The following is a 20,471-nucleotide window of genomic DNA, read 5'->3' as shown; positions in this document are numbered from 1 at the left end:
CGGATCCGATAGATCTCTGACACTATTAGAGCTACAAATATCAATGATATTTTATTTAATTAAATGATCTTAAAAGGGGTATGCGCTTTCCCACACTCCTACAGAACAGGGATATATATATTTCACACTTCATTTAATCACATTATATTCTGCATCAACTTACACCCTTTGCGGCCCACTGTAAGGCAGACACTTCCGCCTCACATCTCGTTCCATCATCACATTAAGATTGGGTCAACTTCATCTAATTCAAGTCTATAGATAACTTTTTGGGTTTTTCTCTTCTATTCCAATAATTAAGCTCGCCCGCTTCTTGCTCGGCACAAAATTGAAATTAGACGAACACGAAAATGAGAATCCATCCACAGCACAAATGGCAATCAACAATGCCAATGAACCGCCTTTGTTTTGCGGCTCTGGTAGGGTTCTTGGAGGGGCCTGTGTTTGGCTATAAATTAAAGCCCAGATCGGAGCTCAGTTTCAGTGTTTGATCGAGTCGTTGTGCGAGTGCGACTGCCCCTACCAATGGATTACACCAGAGTATTTCTACTGTTCTGCCTCAGTGCGTTGATGCTGTTCGGTGCTTCGATTGCAGCCACAGAAACGGAAGTGGAAACGGATCTGGATGCGGAGCCGAGCCCCGTTCAGCTTCTGGAGGCTGGAGAGACCGACCAGACCGAAGCGGCAGATGAGAACGTTCGCAAGGTTCGCCAGTTCTTTGGGCCGCCCCCGCCTCCGCCCTTCTTTGGACCACCCGCGCCACCCTATTACGGCGCCTATGGGGGTGGTTTCGGTGGGGGCTATGGCGGTGGCTTCCAGCGGACTCGGGTCATAACACGCACCCGCTACCGCGGCAGAGGAGGCTACTACGGCGGTGGCTTCTATGGCTAGGAGAGATCGTGAGATCGGGTGATTGCGATGCTGATTTTGTGATTTTGTGATTCAATAAACTTCAATAAATGTTACCGTTATGCAAGCCAATCGAGTCGGGACTTTATGGCCTACAATCAATCGAATTCAGAGTCGAAGAAAGCAGCGGACAAAGCGGACAAAAGTGTTTATAAGTGGACCGCTGGGGTGCCCACCTGCTAAAATGTTAACTCTGCCTCGCTTGCTGTTGGTGTGCACCATTCTCGGCCAGGTCTTGGCTCTGGATGAGCGCGAGTACGATCCACAGGTGGCACCACTTGCTATGGAAACCACTGGTAATGGATGGACTTCTGCCTGATTCCTATCTGATTTCTGCTTCCATTTTCAGTGCTGAAACCCTTTCAGCTGTGGCGCAGCTTTGCCAGTCAAGTGCGTCTCGCCTTGAGCCGCTGGCAGCCCAAGCCCAAGCCCAAGCCGATGGCAGAGCCAGAGCCCCTGACAAGACCCACAGTCAGGACCAGAACGCGGAGCTCCACATCTCCTGAGCCTGAACTCCAGTTCTATGGCGCACTCAATCCCATTTACCAGATGGGCAACTTTTAACTTTAACATTCTCTTAAACAAATTTTATTACAAAATAAACAGGATCTACAGCTAGGACATGGCGGAATTATCGAAATTATCGGAATTTCTTGTCAAAGAGTCCCTTGAAGCTGCCGAAACTGCCGCCAAAACCATGACCACCAAATCCGCCACCGAAACCGTGTCCGCCGCCAAATCCTCCTTTGAGTCCGCCCAGTCCTCCTCCCAGGCCGCCAAACTTGCCGCCGAGTCCTCCAAAGCCGCCCAGTCCACGTGCCACACGTTCGCCCTCTGGCTCCAAGTCCACCACCGGCTGCTGCTCTGCCTCCAGGTCCAGCAGACTGATGGCGCCGCTATCCAACTCCACGGGCAGGCTCCAGCTGCTGCTCACGGCACAGACGACAACGATGAGGGCGAGACTGAGGCTGGGGAAATTCATCATCTTGCTGTGATTGATGCTGGGCTGGTACTTAATTCCAAACGCCATGACAACTAGGTTTATATAGATGCTTCTGGCCTGCTAGTCTGATGGTCTGATGGTCTTATGGTCGGCTGCTGGTGGTCTGGTCTTGGTCTTGGGCTCGTGCGGAGAGCTGCTAATTTCTTGTGTCAACATTGCGGGCCCAACGCTGTTGCTGGTCGCTCTATCTTGGCCAAATATACTCGTACTTTCATTCATCCAAATTGTGTTAGACTTTTGGGATGGGTTAGGTTTTGGTCTGGTCTGGTCTGGGTCTTCGCTGGAGTGTATGCGCAAACAAAAGAGTCCGCGACTGGCGCTAGGTTTGCTCATGTCTTACGCTGGATCTGCGGACAGTTACATCATGTTTGCCAATCTGTTTACCATGTCACCATGTTGCCAATGGTCTATGCTCTTGAAACGCAAGCGGATTTGACCTTAGCCAGCGTCTCGGGGCCTCTGTTTGCCTGAGACAAACAGCAGCATGGCATATGGTGGCCCAGTTCGATCCCCCCATTCGAGAACTTGTTTGGGTTCCACGATCCATCTACCTGGAAGCATCTTCAGACTCCTGCTAATCGAAGCGAGTCAGGCTTTTGCTGACGCGCGCGACAACCCGTCCAGCTAAAAATAAAACAGGCTTGTTTGGGCCTTCTCTTGGTCTTCTGTTTAATATGCTAATTACTAGAAATTAATGTACGCTTAGCACCTAATGACGATGTGAATATTGATATGGATATGAATGCCTCTGTAGGTAACGCTCACGTGCCGCCAGCTTGCGGCGTCTCTTCAGGAATCTCCTGTAGTTATTCCGGTCCACAAAGTGCAGTGGAGCAGCCGTCGGCTCGGGAGCAGTGGGCGTGTGGTACCACCAGCCGGTGGACTGCTGGTGACGGTTCTTGTTTCTGCGGGATGTGCGTACTTTTTCCTGGACGAATGCGCGGGACCAGGCCACAGGATCCAGACTGGCATCGTAGCCGACATCGTTGGAAGGCCACCAAGGCGTGGCAGCACAGAGTTGTTGCAGTATCACAAGAGAGAGTAGAAGGAGCAGCACCGAAGAGTGTTGCATGTGCATGGTGCCCTGGTTGATTGAAGACTGTTGCACTCTGACCCCTGCGCAAGGCTCTATATATGCACTGCTGCACGAGAGCGGGAGCGGGACAGACGATTGCAGTCCATTAGCGGATTATCCCAATCCTATTCGAGTACTCCTCTACCTGCAGTGCACTCAGCACAACTCACACACTCTGGGAGAGGGAACTTATCAATGGTTTTGTGTTTTGGGTTTTGTGTCTGCAGGTAGAGGTGCACAAATCACTGTCATGTCTCCTCATGTGTGCAGATCGTAAATCAGAGTGGGAAAAGGTTCTCATTCCATACAGATTACGCACGCATCTTTATCTGCCTGCCAAATCGGGAAACGGGATACTGTCAGAGGCGCAGCGGGTGCGAATCAGCGTGTTCCATTTCACTTTCAGCCATTCAGAATGCCTGGCCGAATGGCCCCGATGTCCCACACGAGTACGTACTGGTTTCCCACTGGGAGAGAGGAGACAGAAGACAGGAGACAGGCGACAGAGAGAAGAGCCTTGCACTTGACACCTGCTGCTTAATTGGCGCACGCAAAGAGGCAACAACTCTCTTCGGGGATTCGCTGTGATATATGAGGGGTCGTTTGGCCAACAGAACCCGTTCGCCTACATTCCAGCCTGGAGTCCCAGAGACTGACACTCATCCAGAGTTGGTCCGCTGGATGGATGAAAAGTGGGACAGAACGTGGCATAAAAGCTGCAGCTGGCCGTGAGGCGCCTCCAGTTGCTGGCCAAAGTTCTGTCCAAGATGAGGCATCCGCTGCTGCTCTCCCTGCTGCTCTTCCTGCCGCTGCTGCTCGTCCTCGTTGCAGCTGGAAAAAGGGTGAGCCTGCGCTTTGCGGACGGCTACCGCCTGCGCCTTGGCGGACTTCCTCCGCAGATCGTTGGCAAGGGTCAGGTGATCGCCAGTCGCTCCCACATGAATCAGCGACCACAACCACAGTCCCAGTACCCTCCCTATCGCTGGATAACTAGAAAGAAGAAGCACAACTGACGAGGCAGTGGCAGAGGCAGATCCTTCTGGTTAAATGCTCCTTTAATTGGCTAAATAAATAAATAAAATAAATATGCCCTTAAGTCTACTACAATGGGGAGTATGTGGAGTCCTTTAGAAGGCGGGTGCATATCCCTGCATGCTCATGCGATCCATGTAGCCTCCGGCGGGTGCATAGAGTCCTGGCAGCTGGGGATTCTGATAGAATCCTTGGGTAGATCCCCCCAGTCCCTGTACATTGGCCATGTTCACGATGTTGTTTAGAGCCGCGAAGTTGTCCACCGATGGCTGTGGCGCAAATCCGTTGGGCAGCTGGGGATTGGGATACGCCATGGAATTGCCGTACATGAGAGCGGAAGGGCTTGAGGCGCCCGGATAGCTGCCAAAGCCGAAGCCAGGAGTTGCGCCGAATCCGGGAGCTGCACCGAATCCGGGAGCTGCTCCAAAGCCAGGAGCTGCTCCAAAGCCAGGAGCTGCTCCAAAACCAGGTGATGCACCGAATCCCGGGGCTGCACCGAATCCTGGGGCGGCACCGAATCCAGAAGCTGCGCCAAAGCCAGGAGCTGCTCCAACCAGATTCTGGTCTGGATAGGCGGGATAATTGTTGGCTATGTTCGTCTGCAGGCCATTCAATCCATTCAGAGCTCCCTGAGCGATGCCCTGGGCGTACATCAGTCCCGGATAGTTGGGGTACCGCACCAACTGGGCGCCGACAGCATTCAGGGCCATCTGATTCATCGGCATACCCATCTGCATGGAGTTAACTGCTGCTGGCGTAACATTGGCCACCATCTTCACGTCCGCATCGGTGGCGGCTCCTGGGCCTGCCTTCAGCTGGCGCTGCTCACGGCCGTGGTGCTCCTCCAAAGGTTGAGCCTGAACGGTGCCCAGCAGGAGCAGGGAGAGCAGCAGGAGGGCTTTCTTTGCGATAAAGTTCGTCATTTTGGTGGCGATCTCGTTGGGTGACTGTTTGCTTCCGGCTACCCGGTATGGCCTTTTATGCCGAGGCCGTGAGTCGGAGAGTCGGAGAGTCGAACCTAGGGAAACTTTCTTTTGGCAATTATCCGCAGCGCAGCGGCGTTGGTTTTCTTTTAAAGTGATGCCTTTTTTTAGGTTTTTATGGCAGCAAAAGTCGAACACTGCGGCCCACAGATCATTTTGTCTTCGTTTTGTAATCTCTTTATAAACAATTCACACTTTTAGCCTAATGCCGAAAGCAAATAAGGTGCGAAATGTCTCAGCGCTCCAGCGAAAGATCGAACAGCCGAAAGATCGCCTTGCAGAAAATTACGCTTGCTCCGGTGGGTGACGACGACGGCGACGACGACGACGACGACTCGCCATGTGGTGAGTACATTGTGTACATGCATCCCAATCCATTACATACCACTCAGCATTGTGATGGTGAAATGGTCATCTGACGACTGGTGGCACGGCTCAAACGAAAGGTGCTACGGGGCCCGGCTGGGCTGCAATTCTCAGACCAGTTTCCCTTTGTAGAGAGGGCAGTTTTCATAAATAGAAAATAAGGAAAAATTCCATATATTATATGGAGGAAAGTCGGTGTTTTGGGCCTATAGGAAGTCGGGGTTTAAAGCCTTTTTCCATGAATGAAAATCTTCTCTATTTCAGCCCAAAAGTATGCTTTACTTTTGGAATCTGTGACAGCATGTAGAATCTATGTAACACATTTGAGGCCGTGTCCAGGCCTGGATTTTTGTATATTTCTGATCAGGGTATCTGAATCGAAATCTGGATGCATGAGCGGATAATGGGAAAATATTTCTGATAGAAAGAAAACTCTATAGAGAGAGAGACATGTTGTTGGCAAGTATATATGCATGTAGTGCCAATGTAGACCATGTAGTTTCAATGTAGATATTATGTACATTTTATTTTTGTTTTTTTTTAAATAAATTAATAAACATATTTTATCCAGAGAACTCTTAAAGCTAGACCTGTGCAATTCCAGTGGGTTTATTCCGACCAGTCGCCTGTTTGTTTATTTGCCGTAGCTATCAGTGTAGGCGGCGCGTCTGGCATCGGCGCGATCCTTGCGAGCCTCGAAGGAGTCATCGGCCAGGTAGCGAGGTGGACTGGCCACGGAATCATCCGAGCGCCGATGGGCGCCTCCGTAGGCATTGGCGTATACCTCGCTCTTGGGATAACAGATGAAGTAGTCGCCCCTGTAGTAATCCGCACTGGCTCGCTTCTCACGCACTGCCTCCCCGCTGATATCTGTTGGTGAGAGGATGGCCGCTGTATCGCTGCTGCTGCTGCTGCTGATGGGTGCCCCTTGGGTCATGTTCAGACTGAAGATTAGGCAAATCACTGCGATCACGGCGAGGGAGAGTGTGCGCTGCATATTGGATGTGTGTGTGTGTTTGTGTTTGTGTTTTGGTGTGTTGTTTTCTTAGATTGGGATTATCACTTTGTTTGTTTTTTTTGGATTTGATTTGGCTTTGGCTTGTCCGCTCGTGGTGGAGTTCCTTTGGGTTCTGTGTCTGGACTGGGGCTGCCTTTGCCTTTTATACGTGCGATCTGCCCGAGCATTATCCACTACGCGCTAATTATTATGACAGACCCAGGCAGCACTCGCCACCCAACACACAACACCCAACACCCAGCACCCATTTGTGATGACAGTGTAGTGGGGCACTAATTTAATTTGGCGTGCATCTTTCAATTCAATTAGCATCGCCAGGTCGCACAACATTTCCGTCAGAGTCCAGCCTTTTTGGCCGGTTTTTGACCACAGTGACGACAGCACCAGGCGCCGATCCACTTGTGGGCGGCGTATCAGCCTTCTGCGGTTTTGTTGTGGTAGGCACCATCGCTGTTGAATCACCCACCGGAGTTGGCCTCCTCCGAGCATAGTTTCATCATCATCTTCATCATCTGGCGACTTGTGCGATAGGAGCTATCCAGGAGCTATTTTCTGCTTTATGTCTGGCGAACTCTCAGACTCTAAAAATTGTTTGGACGAGGCGCTAATTGAGTGCCAGTACAGGAAAGTTGGGAATAAAAATATGAATCATTTTGACAGTGCGAATATTTCCACGGAAATGAATCTCCACAATCGAGAGTGGAAAATATTTGCGTTTGCTAATTAGAAGGCCGTGATTCATCTTTGGGCCCTAACCCCATCCCCCATCTCTGTGTGGCCCTACCCCAAGGCGGTGCGAGTACACTTCTGGTGAAAGTCTCCGTCTGGAACTTGCAAAAATGAGGAATCCCAAGGTTTATTTACAGATTTACAGGTCTTGGGTGAAGGGAAACAACTGGAAATAGCTACACATTTTATTTTATTGACGTGTCAATTAGTGTTTGGCTCGAGAACAAGTTACACGATTCCAGAAAGGCCGCTCCTTGTCATAGCATTTCACAAGCGACTGCCAATTCGCGGCTCGAGCGATAAACAATCCTCGCACTGTTTTGTATGTACGAGTATGTAGATATTATTCTGCGGTTCCATTCGAATCGAATGCGATTGAACTGGCGATCCTCATGCCGATAATGCCGATGCTGCCGATGTATTTGCGTCCGGCAACCGGTTCCAGCTCGTGACGCAGTTCTGCCTCTAAACAGATCCCCCTCCGACCCAGAAAAACTCTCATCTGTTGTTGATTTCAATTCGACTTTCATCTATTTTTGGCATATTTCAAAACGTTTATGTCAATATTAGCCATAGCTGGAGGCAGAGGCAGAGGCGGAGGCTGATGCCGAAGCAGATGCACCGCCGCCGCCGCCGCCATAGCCACCACCACCGCCACCTCTGCGGAATCCACCGCCTCCTCCGCCGCAGCAGCCACCACCTCTTCGGCCACCAAATCCGCCAAAGCCTCCACCAAAGTGACGTGCTGCCCTAAAGCCGGCTCCCTCATCGTTCACGGGCTGGGCATCGGCGCCCTCCAGTGTAAGGCGCTGCTCCTCCAGCGGATGTCCATGGACCAGGGCCAGGGCCAGAGCACCGACCAGTGCCAGCAGCAGCAGGAATTGCTTCATATTTGAGTCCAGAAATGTTTCTATTGCCGTTTCGGAATAGAACGGCGTCTTTTATAGGCAAATAGAGCAGGGGATGTACCGCAAGAATATCGACATCATCATCCTTTGAATGTGCGCGGCACAAGTATCATTAGTTACCGACGCCACTCGGCAATTATCTATTTTTGCGATGATTTCAGCAGAACCTGTAAGCGCCCAAGTCAGTGAAATTCCCAGACCCCTCTGGGTTCTGCTGCTTCCAGAATGAATCTCACGAAATTGTAGACAAACAAATAGCGTCAGCACTTCACAGCCATTCATAATGATCGAACAGGCCTCCAGGATGGGGGTTTACTTCTCCCGCTGGCTCCCATGTGATCACTGACCCGAAGAAAGTCAAAATTTGCGCAGCAATTCAACGACGATCCATTGCTGGATCGGGTTTAATTAATGGCCACGACTCAGAATCAGCTCGACTGCTTGGTTATGGCACATTAATTACACGCCGAAACGATACGATGCGGGTTCTGTTTAAGTGTGTTTAATTCTCTTAAAAAGAGCTTATCCAAATTAATGCAATTGGAACTCGTTTACACACCGCACCAAACCGAAGCTTTAAATACACTTGCGGAGAAAATGTTTTAAAGGTTTGTGAGATTCTCCAATTAAAGTACAACCGAAACCCAATCGGTGTTCAGCATTTCTGAACTTCTTGATGCTTTCAAGCTGGTAGAATTCAGCCATTCGGCTTGTTGGGGTATAAAATCAAAGCTTGAGTGGGCCATTAAAACAAAACAGTGAGAATTGTAATCAAAACAAATCGTACATCACTTGGATGAAGCAAACCGGTTAGTCAGAGTTACGACGGGGTAAGGGCGAGCTACTCTGTTAGCTTGGGCAAATTACAGCATCTTCCCAGTGACTATAATTCTACGAGTACATAGCACACACATGTATACATGCCCACTCATATGTGAGAGATGATTAATTAATTGTTTTGATAGACATTTCGCCAGAGCAGACATCAGACGTCAGGCCAGACATACATAATCAAATTAAGAGCCGGAGATTTCCATGTCTCGGAAAGTCTCCCCAATTAGTGGAGAGGTTATAATTCGCGGCAGTCTACGGTTGCATGGCAACACCTGGGAATATCTGTCTGGGGGGGACAGGTAACCATGTAGCTATCTAAAAGATTTCAGTCATTCAGATCAACTGGTCGGATGCATCTGCTAATGGGTGATTGGTTCCAATGCCCCGCTCAAATGGTCGCCAGTTAACTTTTGCTATTGACAATCTTTATTGCAATGCAAACACAAAACATAATTGGCTCTGCGAATACGCCCCCAAAACAGGTACAAAACAAAAGCCGCGAAAAAACCCGCGGAAGTAAGCCATCGGAGTTAACGGTGTGAAACAGATTTCGGACTTATTTGGCCAACATTCGGCAAGGTCAATGTCGGGTGTGCCGATGACGATGCCAGACCCCAAGCGAATCCGCAGCCGTCTGCAGAAGATCATTTGAGCGGAGCGTGAAAGCCAGCCATCTGGAGGCAGCAACCAGTTGATGACGTTTTCGGCCAAGAGTAACGTTCCGTTGCGTGTGCGTTCCGCTCGCTCGCTCGCTCGGGTGCTCGGGTGCCGGGGCTGGGGCTGGGGATTGTCATTTTGGGGCCCGTGAAGGTCTGCAAGTTTTGCCGCAAACAGATTTGGAAATTTTGCCCAAGAACTTTTCCGCTATATAACTTATTTGGCTCCGCTGGCCAGTCTTCAGTTGACTGTGGACTAGGCCACAGATTAGTTGAGGTGCAACTTGGATACGGAATGAATCTTGCCGCGCGCTTGGCTCTGCTGAGTCTCCTTCTCACTGCCGTCCTGGCGCAAAGGAGCAGCACATCGAGATCGAATCGTCCACAGGGACGTACCTTGGGTCTGTTGACGCCCCTGCTGCTGGGCCTTGGTGGCGGTGGATCCCTCTTTGACGTGCCAGTGGCGCCACAGGCGCCTGTGGGCGGCGCTGCAGCCGGAGCAGTTCAGTCGGATCAGAACTACGGCAGCAGTTATCCCAGCTACAACTATAGGCCCAGCTACAATCCGTACGGATATGCGAGCAGCTATCCAGGCTACGGCTACGGCTACGGCTATGGCTATCCGGGATTCGGTCTGGGATATGGATCCAATTACTACCGGCCGAGCTACAACTACGGCGGATATCAGCGACCCCAGCAATATACCGGAAACTACTACGGCTACAGGCCAAACTACAGCGGAGGAGGAGCAGCGGGCGCTGGCTATCCCTCGTATGCCAGCTACGGCAGTGCAGCCGGAGTTTCTGCCTCGCCCGGGGCATCTGCATTGGGAGTGGGTGCTGGAGCGGGACCTGCAGCTGGAGCTGGAGCTGGAGCGGGGAGTCCACAGCTATCCACCGAACAGACAGCACAGCTGGCCGGACTCTTGGGCCAGGCCCTCGGCAGTAGTCTGCGCCCATACTTGGCCAACGGGGGCGGAGCGGGCGGAGCAGCAGCAGCAGCGGGCGGCGGTGCAAATCCACAAGCACTGAGCGGCCTGCTGGGTCTGCTCGGCTAGGCCTTAAGTCACTCAGTATTAACGATGTCCGATCGACAGTTACGAGCATGGTGGGTGGGTCTTCCCATAAAGATCACATTGTTAAAGCTTAGCGTAAGTCTATCCGTATGTCTGTCTGCCTCTTCGGGCCCATGCAAATTAGTGTTAATAAAAGTTGTTCATAGGAATAATGTGGTGGATGGGTCAGGGCTGAGCGAACCTTTGAAGACTGACTGCACAAATGCATGGCGAATACACTTCAATTAGAAGTGCGCGAAGTGCAGGCGATATATGCAGGTATAAAAGGTGTCTGTGGCCCCGGTTGGGGCACAGTTCCACTGCAGAGGATGGTCCGAATGCAGCTCATCTTAGTCTTTGCTCTCGCTGTACTTCTGGGAGCGGCCATGGCCCGGCCGGCTAATCAGGACCAGCCCATAGCGGATGCAGTTCCCGCTGTGGCCCTATCGGATGTGGCCGATGTGGGTGGCCAGCATGCAGAGGAGGGAGAACGTCCCGCCCGTTGGCTCTGGGGGGCTGGGGAGGAGGATGGGGAGGAGGATGGGGAGGAGGATGGGGAGGAGGATGGAGCGGCGGTTGGAACAGAGGATGGGGCGGTGGTAGTTATAGCCCCTGGGGCTATGGCTATCGCAGCTACTGGTGGTAGCCGCATGTGGTACTCGTATGTGTCACAAATAAAGCAATTCCCAATATCATTCCCAGCTAATCTTGTTTACTTCCACGCAAAAGCTCCAAGTTTTGGTTAAAGCGCAGTTAAAGCTTCGCGAGGCTTTCTCTACACCGATTTTTAAATCAATTCCATCGAAAATCGTCACTTGTTTATGCCGTTGTCATTTTATTGCAGAACATTAAATTTAATCTAACATAAATGCAAAAAATAGTCAACAAGAACTGGAATAACAGATGAGATGTGGGTTCCAGCTGCTGCTGCTGGCCAAATAAAAGGCCGGTGCCTGGGCTCAGCCATCAACAGTTGCTCGCAGCACAACGCACTCAATCTGCCCAGAAATTATCCAAGAACCATCCGCAAATCAACAACAACTCAAGATGCGTCTGATCCTACCCGCACTCATCGGCCTGCTTTGCCTGGCCTTCGTCCACGGCGACGAACGAGTGAATCTGCTGGACGTGGCTGATCAAGGAGCTGCCCATGCCAGCAACGGGGAGCGCGAGGCTCGCGGCTATGGTGGCGGAGGTCACTATGGAGGTGGAGGTCACTATGGGGGCGGAGGTCACTATGGGGGTGGAGGTCATTATGGGGGCGGAGGTCACTATGGGGGCGGTCACGGTGGTCACCATGGCCACTACGGTCGCTAAAACAATCCCTCGAAATTTTGTATATAAATAAAACTACATTTTTAAAGGCAATTATGACGGAGTGTAAATATTTCTTTATGACAATGTCTATATGGACATGGACAATTAACATATGTGCATGTATGTATTTATGTGTGTACATTGTACATATATGGATGGAATCTCTCTAAATGATACCCTATTTCATACCATAGTTAAATGTTCTTTTAGGAGTATACCTGCCACTCATAGGGTGAGATGGTTGAAGTTTGTAGTGGGCGTTAATCAAGCAAAGAAAGTAAGCAATTTCTGGGACTGGAGGGAGAACACACCATGAATAAACGTAATGTTGAAAGAAGGCTTGTAAGCATGTCAACAAACTTCATTGAAGGGCCACGAACGGTTCAGGTTCGAGTGGGTGTTAATGAAAGCAAAAAAGTAAGCAATTACGGGACTGGATCAATCCACCTTTGAGTAGAAGAATTATAAAATGGATATAGATAGATACGAATAGATATAGCACCACAATGAGCCTTGCTTGCGCATATGTATTTTGTATATTGAAGAACAAACATACACTGAAATGGTTTTGTTGGACCTCTGATCGAACATTTGTCGCAAGCCGCAAATGACCAAATAATGATTTTTGTCTTATTTGGTATATCAAGTAAGGTCAACATAGCTATAATTGTTGTGTGTTTGGGAGCAAATCCCGATTGGATTAGCAATATTTAAGGGCAATCGATAAACGTGTAACCGATCGTGAGAGGAATATTTTGGAATTTCCCCTCTACTGCTAAAAAATAATTGCCATTGAGTAGTGATTCAGTGCACCCCAAATAAAATGTCAATTACATGTACACATATTTGATCTACGAAAGTCCCACCAATCGGACAGACACACATCCTTCTGCTAAGTGAAACTGCAATCCGGATTCCGGCACTTAAAGGGTTACTGCAAAGCCTCTGTTAAAGCTCAGGCTATATTCTTCACAGATCTGTTAAAGCTGAAAGCTTTTCGGCTCTGTTATGGCGACCCAAGGGGCGTGTTTGCGCATTATCGTATCTCGCACGAGTTGCTGAAAGTTGTTAAATTATTGTTTGTATTTTGGCAAATATCAAAAAACACTTCAACACAGGAAACCTGTTCGCAATGCATAGGTTCAATGGCTTATAAGTTCATAGCTCCTTTCTTTTCTTAGCTTTAGACTCGATCTTGACATTCATTTAACAATTAGCAGATCATTTGCATACGAGTCCTTGGGAATAAATAGATTGGGTTTGCAAAGAAACCCGCTGCCCATAAATAATATAAAGAATTTCAAATAAGCTTGAAGAGAGTCAACAAAAAGGGGTGAAACTTCTATGATAAATACTTAACTAATTATTTGATGGGCTATTTATTACCTTAACGTTCGATGTGTCAGTTGGTGACTTTCTCCCCTGGGCGGAGCCATTAATCCAAACAGGTACCAAACAAAATTAGAGCGCAATCAAGTGATCAATGCATCAACCCAAACACTTAGGGGAGCCGCAGACGCAGCCACAGCAGCACGCAGCCGCAGCCGCACAAAAGCATCCCAAAATGAGACATTAGCATTTGAAATGAATCAGTCGCAGAGGCAGCAACAATATCAACAACAATAACAATAACAATAACGACTCGGGTGTAATAATCTGGTGGTGAAATATAGCCACACACAAACAGAACACTGTCGAAAAAAAGCCCCTAAAATGTCTACGGTCTGCTGTCTACATATACCATATATTCGCACAAGCAAACATACTCGTACGAGTGCACCTTGGGTTGGGTTAGAGCTGGGCATTATATTGATGCGTACGAGAACAGGAACGACAGCTCATCCCAGCGCTCGGAGAAGCAGATAAAAGGCCCCTGGCCGAGAGGACAGATCATCAGTTGCACTCCAGACTTCAATTCAATTCAATCCCATCAGCAATATATCCAGTAACTCGAAGAAGATGCGTCTAACACTACTCGCCCTCATTGGCGTCCTGTGCCTGGCCTGCGCCTACGCCCTGGACAACCAGGACGACAACCAGAACAACGACCAAGTGATTGGCCTGCTGGACGTGGCCGATCAGGGAGCTGCCCATGCCAACGAAGGCGACCGAGAGGCACGCCAGTGGGGCGGTGGCTATGGAGGACGCGGCTGGGGAGGACACGGAGGATATGGCGGCGGCGGCTGGGGAGGACGTCGAGGATATGGCGGCGGCGGCTGGGGACGTGGAGGATATGGCTGGGGAGGACGTGGATATGGTGGCGGCGGCTGGGGCCGATAGGCTGGCATTTGTCATCAAAATGGATTGACAACCGACCACGCCTCTCCCATCGCCGCATCAGGGTGACACCTCCAGATGTTTGTGCGCCAATAAAGAACATTTAGCAATGCAAAACCCCCCCACTTGTTTCTCATTTACAATGCTCAAAGAGGTGTCAAAGTGGACGGCCTATAATTAGCCATTTCCCCACCGGGGACACAGCCATAAAAGGCACCTTTCGGCGTGGAGCAGGCATAGTTTTGAGCTGCAGCATGTCGACAACGGAAAACTTTCTCCTGGTGCAGAAAGCCACCATCGCCATGCTTGGCTTTGATCTCTTCAGCGGCTCTGGCGAGATGTGGAAGTATCGCCACAGGGGCATCAATGTCTACTCCATTGCGGCCATCTTTCCGTTCATCGTGGCGGCGGTGATCCACAACTGGAAGAACGTGATGCTGCTGGCGGATGCGATGGTGGCGCTGCTCATCACCATCTTGGGCCTCTTCAAATTCAGCATGATCATCTATCTGCGAAAGGACTTTTGTCGGATAATTGACAAGTTTCGCCACCTGATGACCCATGGTGAGTGGCGGATGTGATCATGTGATTAGCTCAGTCCTCTCTCTAATCCCCCAACCTGTCTAATTAGAGGGGGCCCAGGGCGATGAGTACGCCCAGATAATAATCGCGGCCAATAAGCAGGATCAGCGAGTGTGCGGAATATTCCGGACTTGCTTCCTGCTCGCCTGGGCCCTGAACAGTGTCCTGCCGTTTGTGCGAATGGGTCTGAGCTACTGGCTGACGGGGCATGCCGAGCCAGAGCTACCCTTTCCCTGTCTGTATGTATCCGTTGAAGCATGTAGGTGGGGGCATTCATTGATTCCCTGATTCCCTTGCATGCAGCTTTCCCTGGGACATTCACAACAACCGCAACTACGCGTTGACCTTCTTGTGGTGTGCGTTTGCCTCCACGGGTGTGGTGCTGCCAGCCGTCAGCCTGGACACAATCTTCTGCTCCTTCACGAGCAACCTGTGCGCCTTCTTCAAGATCGCCCAGTACAAGGTGCTGCGCTTCAAGAGCGGAACACCAGAGGAGTCGCAGGCGAAGCTCAACAAGACATTCGCCCTGTACCAGACCAGCCTGGACATGTGCGCGGAGCTGAACCGCTGCTACGAGCCGATCATCTGCGCCCAGTTCTTCATCTCCTCGCTGCAGCTGTGCATGCTCGGCTACCTCTTCTCGATCACTTTCAGCCAGACGGAGGGCGTCTACTACGCCTCCTTCATCGCCACCATCGTCATCCAGGCGTACATCTACTGCTACTGCGGCGAGAACCTGAAGACGGAGAGCGCCCTCTTCGAGTGGGCCATCTACGATAGTCCCTGGCACGAGAGCCTGGGCTCTGGGGCCGCCTCCTCCTCCATCTGCCGCTCCCTGCTGATCAGCATGATGCGTGCACATCGCGGATTCCGCATCACAGGCTACTTCTTCGAGGCCAACATGGAGGCGTTCTCATCGGTATGTGCTAAAGGTTCTTCTCGGCCAGCTACAGAGTTCCATTTACTAATTGTCGATTGGTACCCTGCAGATTGTCCGCACCGCCATGTCATATATTACCATGCTGCGCTCCTTCTCGTAGAGAGGATCAGCGAACACTGGACGCAGTTATTGGCGCAATATTCGTTTTATTGCTGAGCTTGCGATTAAGAATCGAGTTTACATATCTTACAAAAAACATTACGTATCGTATCTCACACAGTTCGTATAGCACTAAGTATTAGAGTAGATTGGAATTGAGGAATGGAAGACTGTAGAAATGAAGCACGAATGAAGCACGAAGGGGAGGATGTGGTTGTGTCTCAGCTGGAATGGAATGAGGAGGGTGGGGAAATGGATGCATGTACCTCTGATGAGCAGCTGCTCTCTCTCTCTCTCTCTCTCTGTGCCCATTATAATCTCTTTTATCTCTGATTCAGAACTTGAAGATTGGGACCGATGGATGGGTGGAGTTGATTATTTGAAGAATCTGCCAGGCGCAGCGGCGGCACGGACGGGAGGTGGTGTTGGTATGTGGGCGCCCTCGGCGCGGTATCCGTTCTCATCAGCAATGTAGGTGATGGTGTAGACGACGCCATCGGGTCCGGTGTATGAGTACGAGCCCTGCATCACCTGTAGCCCCCCCACAAAGAGAGTTTGAGTTGCCCCTCAAAGTATGCCACAGACGAAGGGGGCTTCCGCCCGAAGGTAGACTCACCTGAGCCTCCACCTGTGTGCCCGGATTCTTGAGGTAACCCGCCTCATCAGCTCGAATGCCATTGCTCGTCTCGTAGCTGTCGAGAATCAGTTGGATCAGTTGTGCTGGCTTCTTCTACCGGAGATGAGATCTCTAATCGATTGCACTCACTTGTACTGATAGGATCCATCCGGATTGAGGTCAAAGTTCTGCTTCAGTATCACAGCGTTGGCGTCGAACGAATTGGATCGCGGTGGGGGCAGGCCGCGCTGGGGCTGGGCATGGATGGCGCCCAGACAGCAGAGGACCAGGGCCAGGGCAAGCAAGGAGGCGTGGGTGTGTGTCTGCATGACCTTTTGGGCGAGGGAGGGAGAATGAATGAATGAGTGAAACGGCCGTCGGTTAAATAGAGTCATAACTGATGGCTCAGCATCGATGGAGCTGCCGCCGGCGGCGATGGGTGCCCGTGCCCGTGCCCGTGCCCGCTTTGAATGTCAAACTCGTAGCTGTGCAATTAGTTTATATACATCGGTATATCTGATGCATCGATTGACTTGGGTGGATTTTGAAAGTTCTCCCAAGATGAGGCTGAATGACGATGCTGAAGGTCGTGGGAAAATTATCCATAAAAGGCACAAGCTCCCTTTCGCTGGCGGTAACGAGTGTCCAAGCCAAGGATGCTTCGGGGTAGGATCTTGTTGGGATCTGTTTCACTTTGAGGATCCAGAGGATCTTCGCTGCACAACACCAAGAAGAACGCTGGGAAACTCACTTCGAATTCGCGACTTGATTTCGATTACTGCGCTGGGGAGGCTCGTCAAAAGTGTTTTGACTTGAATGCAGTTGCCACAAACGTTTTTATACCAAAAAAAAAAGTGCAGTCGCAGCAGCCCAAGCGGAGGCAGTGGCAGTGGCAGAGACAGATGCAGCGGCGGCATCGGCATCCGCAGCGAGATGCAGTGGGAAGAGGAGCAGGTTGGTTGGGGGGAGGGGAGGCAACAAACAGTGTTTGTCCGCCTGACAGCGGCAGAATCGGAAGAGCTGCTGCTGCTGTTGCCGCTGCTGCTGCTGCTGCTTTCGATGTACCACTCGGCGTATGCGCAACGCCCATTTGCATTTGAAACTCGTTGCGCATACGCGGCGTACGGCGTATGCCGAGATCGGTTCTCCACATCTACCCGGGCATTAATTTATGTGAATTAGCAATGCGAACTTCATTTGATTAAGGCCCCTGGTCGGCTGCTGGATGCTCCGTTCGCCGCAATAATTCTCCAGCTCAAATATTAATTAAAAGATTACCGATGTTGCAATTGGATTTATTTTTGATGAATTGCCCACTTTGGCCACTTGGGCACTTGAGCACTGGGATTGCAATGCAGATCCGTAAAGCATTCGCGGCATTTCTATTGACATTTAAGTAGGCCGCGGCCGTAGGGGCGTGTCGGGGCGTGGCCAGTTTGTCCGTTTGAATGCATCGTTAAAGAGCATTATGTGGCTTTGTTTGCGTTTGTGGGGATCTGGATATGTCTGATGTGTCTGCCCTTTGGCCAAATCTGCTCAATCGCAATTTCGCTGACCAGGTCAGCACTCCGGCACTCCCTTGCACCACTTTACTAACCACTTGGCCCCATTTCTGAGCCCCCTTTCATTCCATTCCATTCCCTGCCATTCCCGGTTTTTGGTTGCCGGCCGGCTAGCAGTCTAGTGGCTTGGAAAAAGCCAATTTTCGGCTTAAACTTTAAACTTTTGCAGCGTGTAGGAAATGTCAGTTGCAATTCATAAAAATTACAGCAATAACTGCAGCAAACTGCGAGCTGCAAGCAGCAAGCTGAACAGTGAACACTGAAACAGCTTCAGCTACAGCTACAGCTCCGGCCACTGCAACAAAGATGATCACGAAACATGATGAACATCGCCCGAGATTACACCCTACGCCCCTTTGCCAGCCACCTCGCCACCTCAGCTGCAGTTGTGGATTTTCCTTTTCGTACGTTTTCCATGTTACTTGGCCAATTTCGCGGTTGCCCGCGTTTTACTTTTGGCCTTCGCCACATTGAATCTGCAGTGGAAGTCGGAGTTGCAGTCGCAGTCGCAGTCGGAGTCGCAGTCGCAGGGTCTGGCCGAGAGTTGAGTGTATGGTGTCGTTGATTTTAGTGCATTTTTGCACATTTGACATACATCATTGACAATCCCCCTGCCAGAGATCTATGGGATTACTCATCGTTTATGATTTTCATCACACTCCATTCCACTCCACTCCACTCGCGAGTTTCCCGTGTGATGACTGATGCAGCGCATCGCATGCGGGCTTCATTCCGATCCAATCTGAGCGCATTTTAAGTGCACCTAAAGTGCATCTTAATTTATGCCCCTTTGTCTTGTCGGATCACAATGCTACCCAATTCTAGCCTCTATGCTAATCGAGCGCAGTTTCCTAAACATTCGCAATCAATCAGAGATACACAAGATATACAAGATACACAAGATACTGACTGAGAGACGTGACTGAGAGACGAGATATTCGGGCATTCCAGCTGATGGATTGCCTTCCAGCACTTGGCTATTTGGCTGCTTTGTAGCTTCGAGCTAACTTGTTTGTGACGTGTTCTGAGGGTGCTGCTGCTGCTGCTGCCTCTGAAGATGATGAGAAATGAACCTGTCCAGGCAGCAATTTCTGTCTGGATTATTGGCACATACACATTAATCGATTAAGTTGATATTAAGTGGTTTATTCGATCGCAGAAATCGCACTCATTACAGAGCCTGCTCTCGTCGGTTACGATGTGACCTTTAGCTCTCTCCTCGAGCTCTTTCTCTTCTCTTGATGTTGAATCATAAATATGCAAATCCCATTGCTGTGGCTGCGGCTGCGGCTGCGGCTCTGGCTCTGTGAGTGTTTTATTAAATCACATTCTGGCCGCTTCCATAGAATTTCTTTGGTGTTTTTTCCAACATGATTCGTTTTGTATTTTGTTTTGTTTTTATATTTCGGAGATGGTGACGAGATGGCGTAATGGACTGACTGGCAGATGCTAATTCGCAGCTGCTGCGCACATTTAACTCCGATATAAAAGCCCCGCCTGCTGATGTAGTAGGCCAAGTCGAAAGCCAATCTTCGCCAGGAACGCACCACACACTCCCCAGAACTCCCGGAACTCGCAGAACTCTCACTCCCAAAATGCTGAAGATCACCATCTGTTTGTTGGCCGTGGCCGCTGGAGCGTGGGGCGCCAGCATTGGTGGCCAGTCGGTGAGCAGCACCACCGAGAAGCGCGAGATCGTGCCACTGCTGCGGTTCGAGACGGAGAAGAACCCGGACGGCTCCTTCCACTTCGAATACGAGGGCGGCGACCAGTCGTACCGCCAGGAGCAGGGACAACTCCAGAACGCCGGCACCGAGGATGAGGCCTTGGAGGTCTCTGGCTCTTACCGCTACATTGATGCCGATGGCAACACTGTGGAGGTGCACTACACGGCGGGCAGGAACGGATTTGTGCCCATTGGCACCATCATTCCCAAGGAGATCACAGCTGTGGCCCAGGCTGCCGCCGATCTGCCCAACATCTCCGAAGAGGAGGAGCTCAGGCTGAAGCATCGCAAGGCTCGCTCCCAGGAGGTGGAGAAGGAGGCTGTGGTAGAGAAGGATCAAGCGCCCGCTGAATCCCAGATTTTGCCCGTCGTGGTAGAGAAGGAGGCTGTGTCGCAGCTGAAGACTGTCGTGGAGAAGGAGGCTGTGGCTGAGAAGAAGGATCAAGCGCCCGCTGAAGCCCAGATTGTGCCCGTCGTGGTAGAGAAGGAGGCTGTGTCGCAGCTGAAGACTGTCGTGGAGAAGGAGGCTGTGGCTGAGAAGAAGGATCAAGCGCCCGCTGAAGCCCAGATTGTGCCCGTGCAGGTTGTCCTCGAGTCCAAGCCAGAGGCGGAGCCCAAGAGGGCCGAGACCACGACTGCCTAAGACCTCATAGAGGACTAGCCTCCCTAGATTCTACTTACTTTAAGTATTGTTACATTTAAACGTGAAATGTGTGCGCGCTAATTTAATTGTCTAGCAATAAAAACGATTCCCTCTATCCAAACGAAACCAAACCAAACTCGGA

At 50.6% G+C, this 20,471-nt stretch overlaps 14 protein-coding genes across 16 annotated transcripts; 8 read left to right on the top strand and 6 right to left on the bottom strand.

Annotated features, from left to right (window-relative positions):
* Positions 1-496: 496 nt before the first annotated feature.
* LOC111078977 lies at positions 497-964 on the top strand. The gene has a single exon (XM_022373950.2). The coding sequence runs from the start codon at positions 526-528 to the stop codon at positions 889-891; it is 366 nt and encodes a 121-aa protein (XP_022229642.2). The 5' UTR covers positions 497-525; the 3' UTR covers positions 892-964.
* Positions 965-1,093: 129 nt separating this feature from the next.
* LOC111078980 lies at positions 1,094-1,512 on the top strand. The gene is made up of 2 exons (XM_022373952.2): positions 1,094-1,205; positions 1,259-1,512. Exons 1-2 carry the CDS (start codon positions 1,094-1,096, stop codon positions 1,471-1,473), a joined length of 327 nt encoding a protein of 108 aa, XP_022229644.2. The 3' UTR covers positions 1,474-1,512.
* On the bottom strand, positions 1,488-1,904 carry LOC111078966 (glycine-rich RNA-binding protein 1). The gene has a single exon (XM_022373934.2). It carries the CDS (start codon positions 1,892-1,894, stop codon positions 1,550-1,552), a length of 345 nt encoding a protein of 114 aa, XP_022229626.2. The 5' UTR covers positions 1,895-1,904; the 3' UTR covers positions 1,488-1,549.
* Positions 1,905-2,248: 344 nt separating this feature from the next.
* On the bottom strand, positions 2,249-2,984 carry LOC111078981. The gene is made up of 2 exons (XM_041592128.1): positions 2,678-2,984; positions 2,249-2,259 (listed from the first exon to the last, which is right to left on the bottom strand). The coding sequence occupies exons 1-2, from the start codon at positions 2,982-2,984 to the stop codon at positions 2,249-2,251; spliced, it is 318 nt and encodes a 105-aa protein (XP_041448062.1).
* Positions 2,985-4,114: 1,130 nt separating this feature from the next.
* Positions 4,115-4,942, bottom strand: LOC111078964. Its single transcript, XM_041592049.1, has 2 exons — positions 4,552-4,942; positions 4,115-4,419 (listed from the first exon to the last, which is right to left on the bottom strand). Exons 1-2 carry the CDS (start codon positions 4,940-4,942, stop codon positions 4,115-4,117), a joined length of 696 nt encoding a protein of 231 aa, XP_041447983.1.
* A 925-nt stretch (positions 4,943-5,867) lies between these two features.
* LOC111078965 lies at positions 5,868-6,517 on the bottom strand. The gene has a single exon (XM_022373933.2). It carries the CDS (start codon positions 6,363-6,365, stop codon positions 6,003-6,005), a length of 363 nt encoding a protein of 120 aa, XP_022229625.2. The 5' UTR covers positions 6,366-6,517; the 3' UTR covers positions 5,868-6,002.
* A 1,116-nt stretch (positions 6,518-7,633) lies between these two features.
* On the bottom strand, positions 7,634-8,040 carry LOC111078967 (glycine-rich protein DOT1). Its single transcript, XM_022373935.2, has one exon. The coding sequence runs from the start codon at positions 8,003-8,005 to the stop codon at positions 7,682-7,684; it is 324 nt and encodes a 107-aa protein (XP_022229627.2). The 5' UTR covers positions 8,006-8,040; the 3' UTR covers positions 7,634-7,681.
* A 1,741-nt stretch (positions 8,041-9,781) lies between these two features.
* On the top strand, positions 9,782-10,667 carry LOC111078979 (pupal cuticle protein Edg-91). Its single transcript, XM_022373951.2, has one exon. The coding sequence runs from the start codon at positions 9,809-9,811 to the stop codon at positions 10,568-10,570; it is 762 nt and encodes a 253-aa protein (XP_022229643.2). The 5' UTR covers positions 9,782-9,808; the 3' UTR covers positions 10,571-10,667.
* Positions 10,668-10,869: 202 nt separating this feature from the next.
* Positions 10,870-11,262, top strand: LOC111078953 (protein FAM98B). The gene is given in 2 exon segments (XM_022373914.2): positions 10,870-11,074; positions 11,077-11,262. Coding segments are annotated over 2 exon segments (315 nt in total). The 5' UTR covers positions 10,870-10,896; the 3' UTR covers positions 11,214-11,262.
* Positions 11,263-11,358: 96 nt separating this feature from the next.
* Positions 11,359-11,933, top strand: LOC111078954 (glycine-rich protein 2-like). Of its 2 annotated transcripts, XM_041592036.1 has the most exons (2): positions 11,359-11,780; positions 11,817-11,933. In XM_041592036.1, exons 1-2 carry the CDS (start codon positions 11,615-11,617, stop codon positions 11,882-11,884), a joined length of 234 nt encoding a protein of 77 aa, XP_041447970.1. In that variant the 5' UTR covers positions 11,359-11,614; the 3' UTR covers positions 11,885-11,933. The 2 variants fall into 2 exon arrangements, with proteins under 2 accessions (XP_041447970.1, XP_022229607.1); XM_022373915.2 differs by having other exon boundaries at positions 11,359-11,933.
* A 1,828-nt stretch (positions 11,934-13,761) lies between these two features.
* LOC111078952 (glycine-rich RNA-binding, abscisic acid-inducible protein) lies at positions 13,762-14,278 on the top strand. Its single transcript, XM_022373912.1, has one exon. It carries the CDS (start codon positions 13,844-13,846, stop codon positions 14,162-14,164), a length of 321 nt encoding a protein of 106 aa, XP_022229604.1. The 5' UTR covers positions 13,762-13,843; the 3' UTR covers positions 14,165-14,278.
* A 137-nt stretch (positions 14,279-14,415) lies between these two features.
* LOC111078983 (odorant receptor 47a) lies at positions 14,416-16,315 on the top strand. Its single transcript, XM_022373956.2, has 4 exons — positions 14,416-14,725; positions 14,793-14,982; positions 15,047-15,662; positions 15,733-16,315. Exons 1-4 carry the CDS (start codon positions 14,416-14,418, stop codon positions 15,781-15,783), a joined length of 1,167 nt encoding a protein of 388 aa, XP_022229648.2. The 3' UTR covers positions 15,784-16,315.
* On the bottom strand, positions 15,813-17,210 carry LOC111078949 (cuticle protein CP14.6). The gene is made up of 4 exons (XM_022373909.2): positions 17,150-17,210; positions 16,549-16,730; positions 16,399-16,474; positions 15,813-16,313 (listed from the first exon to the last, which is right to left on the bottom strand). Exons 2-4 carry the CDS (start codon positions 16,725-16,727, stop codon positions 16,158-16,160), a joined length of 411 nt encoding a protein of 136 aa, XP_022229601.2. The 5' UTR covers positions 16,728-16,730; positions 17,150-17,210; the 3' UTR covers positions 15,813-16,157.
* A 2,250-nt stretch (positions 17,211-19,460) lies between these two features.
* Positions 19,461-20,444, top strand: LOC111078948. 2 transcript variants are annotated; one of them, XM_022373908.2, is made up of 2 exons: positions 19,461-20,149; positions 20,255-20,444. In XM_022373908.2, the coding sequence occupies exons 1-2, from the start codon at positions 19,556-19,558 to the stop codon at positions 20,327-20,329; spliced, it is 669 nt and encodes a 222-aa protein (XP_022229600.2). In that variant the 5' UTR covers positions 19,461-19,555; the 3' UTR covers positions 20,330-20,444. The 2 variants fall into 2 exon arrangements, with proteins under 2 accessions (XP_022229600.2, XP_022229599.2); XM_022373907.2 differs by having other exon boundaries at positions 19,462-20,444.
* The last annotated feature ends 27 nt before the right edge of the window (positions 20,445-20,471 follow it).

Source organism: Drosophila obscura, unplaced genomic scaffold (genome assembly GCF_018151105.1).
Source record: "Drosophila obscura isolate BZ-5 IFL unplaced genomic scaffold, ASM1815110v1 contig_17, whole genome shotgun sequence".
Lineage (NCBI taxonomy): Eukaryota > Metazoa > Arthropoda > Insecta > Diptera > Drosophilidae > Drosophila > Drosophila obscura.
Note: the sequence above shows the minus strand (reverse complement) of the source record. Positions and strands in the feature narration are given on the sequence as shown.

What these genes read in the sequence shown, in the direction of transcription:
- LOC111078977 (XM_022373950.2), top strand. Translation starts at nt 526, where the DNA reads ATGGATTACACCAGAGTATTTCTACTGTTCTGCCTCAGTGCGTTGATG.
- LOC111078980 (XM_022373952.2), top strand. Translation starts at nt 1,094, where the DNA reads ATGTTAACTCTGCCTCGCTTGCTGTTGGTGTGCACCATTCTCGGCCAG. An exon ending in ACTTGCTATGGAAACCACTG is followed by an intron (nt 1,206 to 1,258) that starts GTAATGGATGGA and finishes TTCCATTTTCAG; the next exon opens with TGCTGAAACCCTTTCAGCTG.
- LOC111078966 (XM_022373934.2), bottom strand. Translation starts at nt 1,894, where the DNA reads ATGATGAATTTCCCCAGCCTCAGTCTCGCCCTCATCGTTGTCGTCTGT.
- LOC111078981 (XM_041592128.1), bottom strand. Translation starts at nt 2,984, where the DNA reads ATGCAACACTCTTCGGTGCTGCTCCTTCTACTCTCTCTTGTGATACTG.
- LOC111078964 (XM_041592049.1), bottom strand. Translation starts at nt 4,942, where the DNA reads ATGACGAACTTTATCGCAAAGAAAGCCCTCCTGCTGCTCTCCCTGCTC. An exon ending in TGGAGCAGCTCCTGGCTTTG is followed by an intron (nt 4,420 to 4,551) that starts GCGCAGCTTCTG and finishes GATTCGGTGCAG; the next exon opens with CTCCCGGATTCGGCGCAACT.
- LOC111078965 (XM_022373933.2), bottom strand. Translation starts at nt 6,365, where the DNA reads ATGCAGCGCACACTCTCCCTCGCCGTGATCGCAGTGATTTGCCTAATC.
- LOC111078967 (XM_022373935.2), bottom strand. Translation starts at nt 8,005, where the DNA reads ATGAAGCAATTCCTGCTGCTGCTGGCACTGGTCGGTGCTCTGGCCCTG.
- LOC111078979 (XM_022373951.2), top strand. Translation starts at nt 9,809, where the DNA reads ATGAATCTTGCCGCGCGCTTGGCTCTGCTGAGTCTCCTTCTCACTGCC.
- LOC111078954 (XM_022373915.2), top strand. Translation starts at nt 11,615, where the DNA reads ATGCGTCTGATCCTACCCGCACTCATCGGCCTGCTTTGCCTGGCCTTC.
- LOC111078952 (XM_022373912.1), top strand. Translation starts at nt 13,844, where the DNA reads ATGCGTCTAACACTACTCGCCCTCATTGGCGTCCTGTGCCTGGCCTGC.
- LOC111078983 (XM_022373956.2), top strand. Translation starts at nt 14,416, where the DNA reads ATGTCGACAACGGAAAACTTTCTCCTGGTGCAGAAAGCCACCATCGCC. An exon ending in GAGCTACCCTTTCCCTGTCT is followed by an intron (nt 14,983 to 15,046) that starts GTATGTATCCGT and finishes CCTTGCATGCAG; the next exon opens with CTTTCCCTGGGACATTCACA. An exon ending in ACATGGAGGCGTTCTCATCG is followed by an intron (nt 15,663 to 15,732) that starts GTATGTGCTAAA and finishes GGTACCCTGCAG; the next exon opens with ATTGTCCGCACCGCCATGTC.
- LOC111078949 (XM_022373909.2), bottom strand. Translation starts at nt 16,727, where the DNA reads ATGCAGACACACACCCACGCCTCCTTGCTTGCCCTGGCCCTGGTCCTC. An exon ending in GATGGATCCTATCAGTACAA is followed by an intron (nt 16,475 to 16,548) that starts GTGAGTGCAATC and finishes GATTCTCGACAG; the next exon opens with CTACGAGACGAGCAATGGCA. An exon ending in GCACACAGGTGGAGGCTCAG is followed by an intron (nt 16,314 to 16,398) that starts GTGAGTCTACCT and finishes GGGGGGCTACAG; the next exon opens with GTGATGCAGGGCTCGTACTC.
- LOC111078948 (XM_022373907.2), top strand. Translation starts at nt 19,556, where the DNA reads ATGCTGAAGATCACCATCTGTTTGTTGGCCGTGGCCGCTGGAGCGTGG.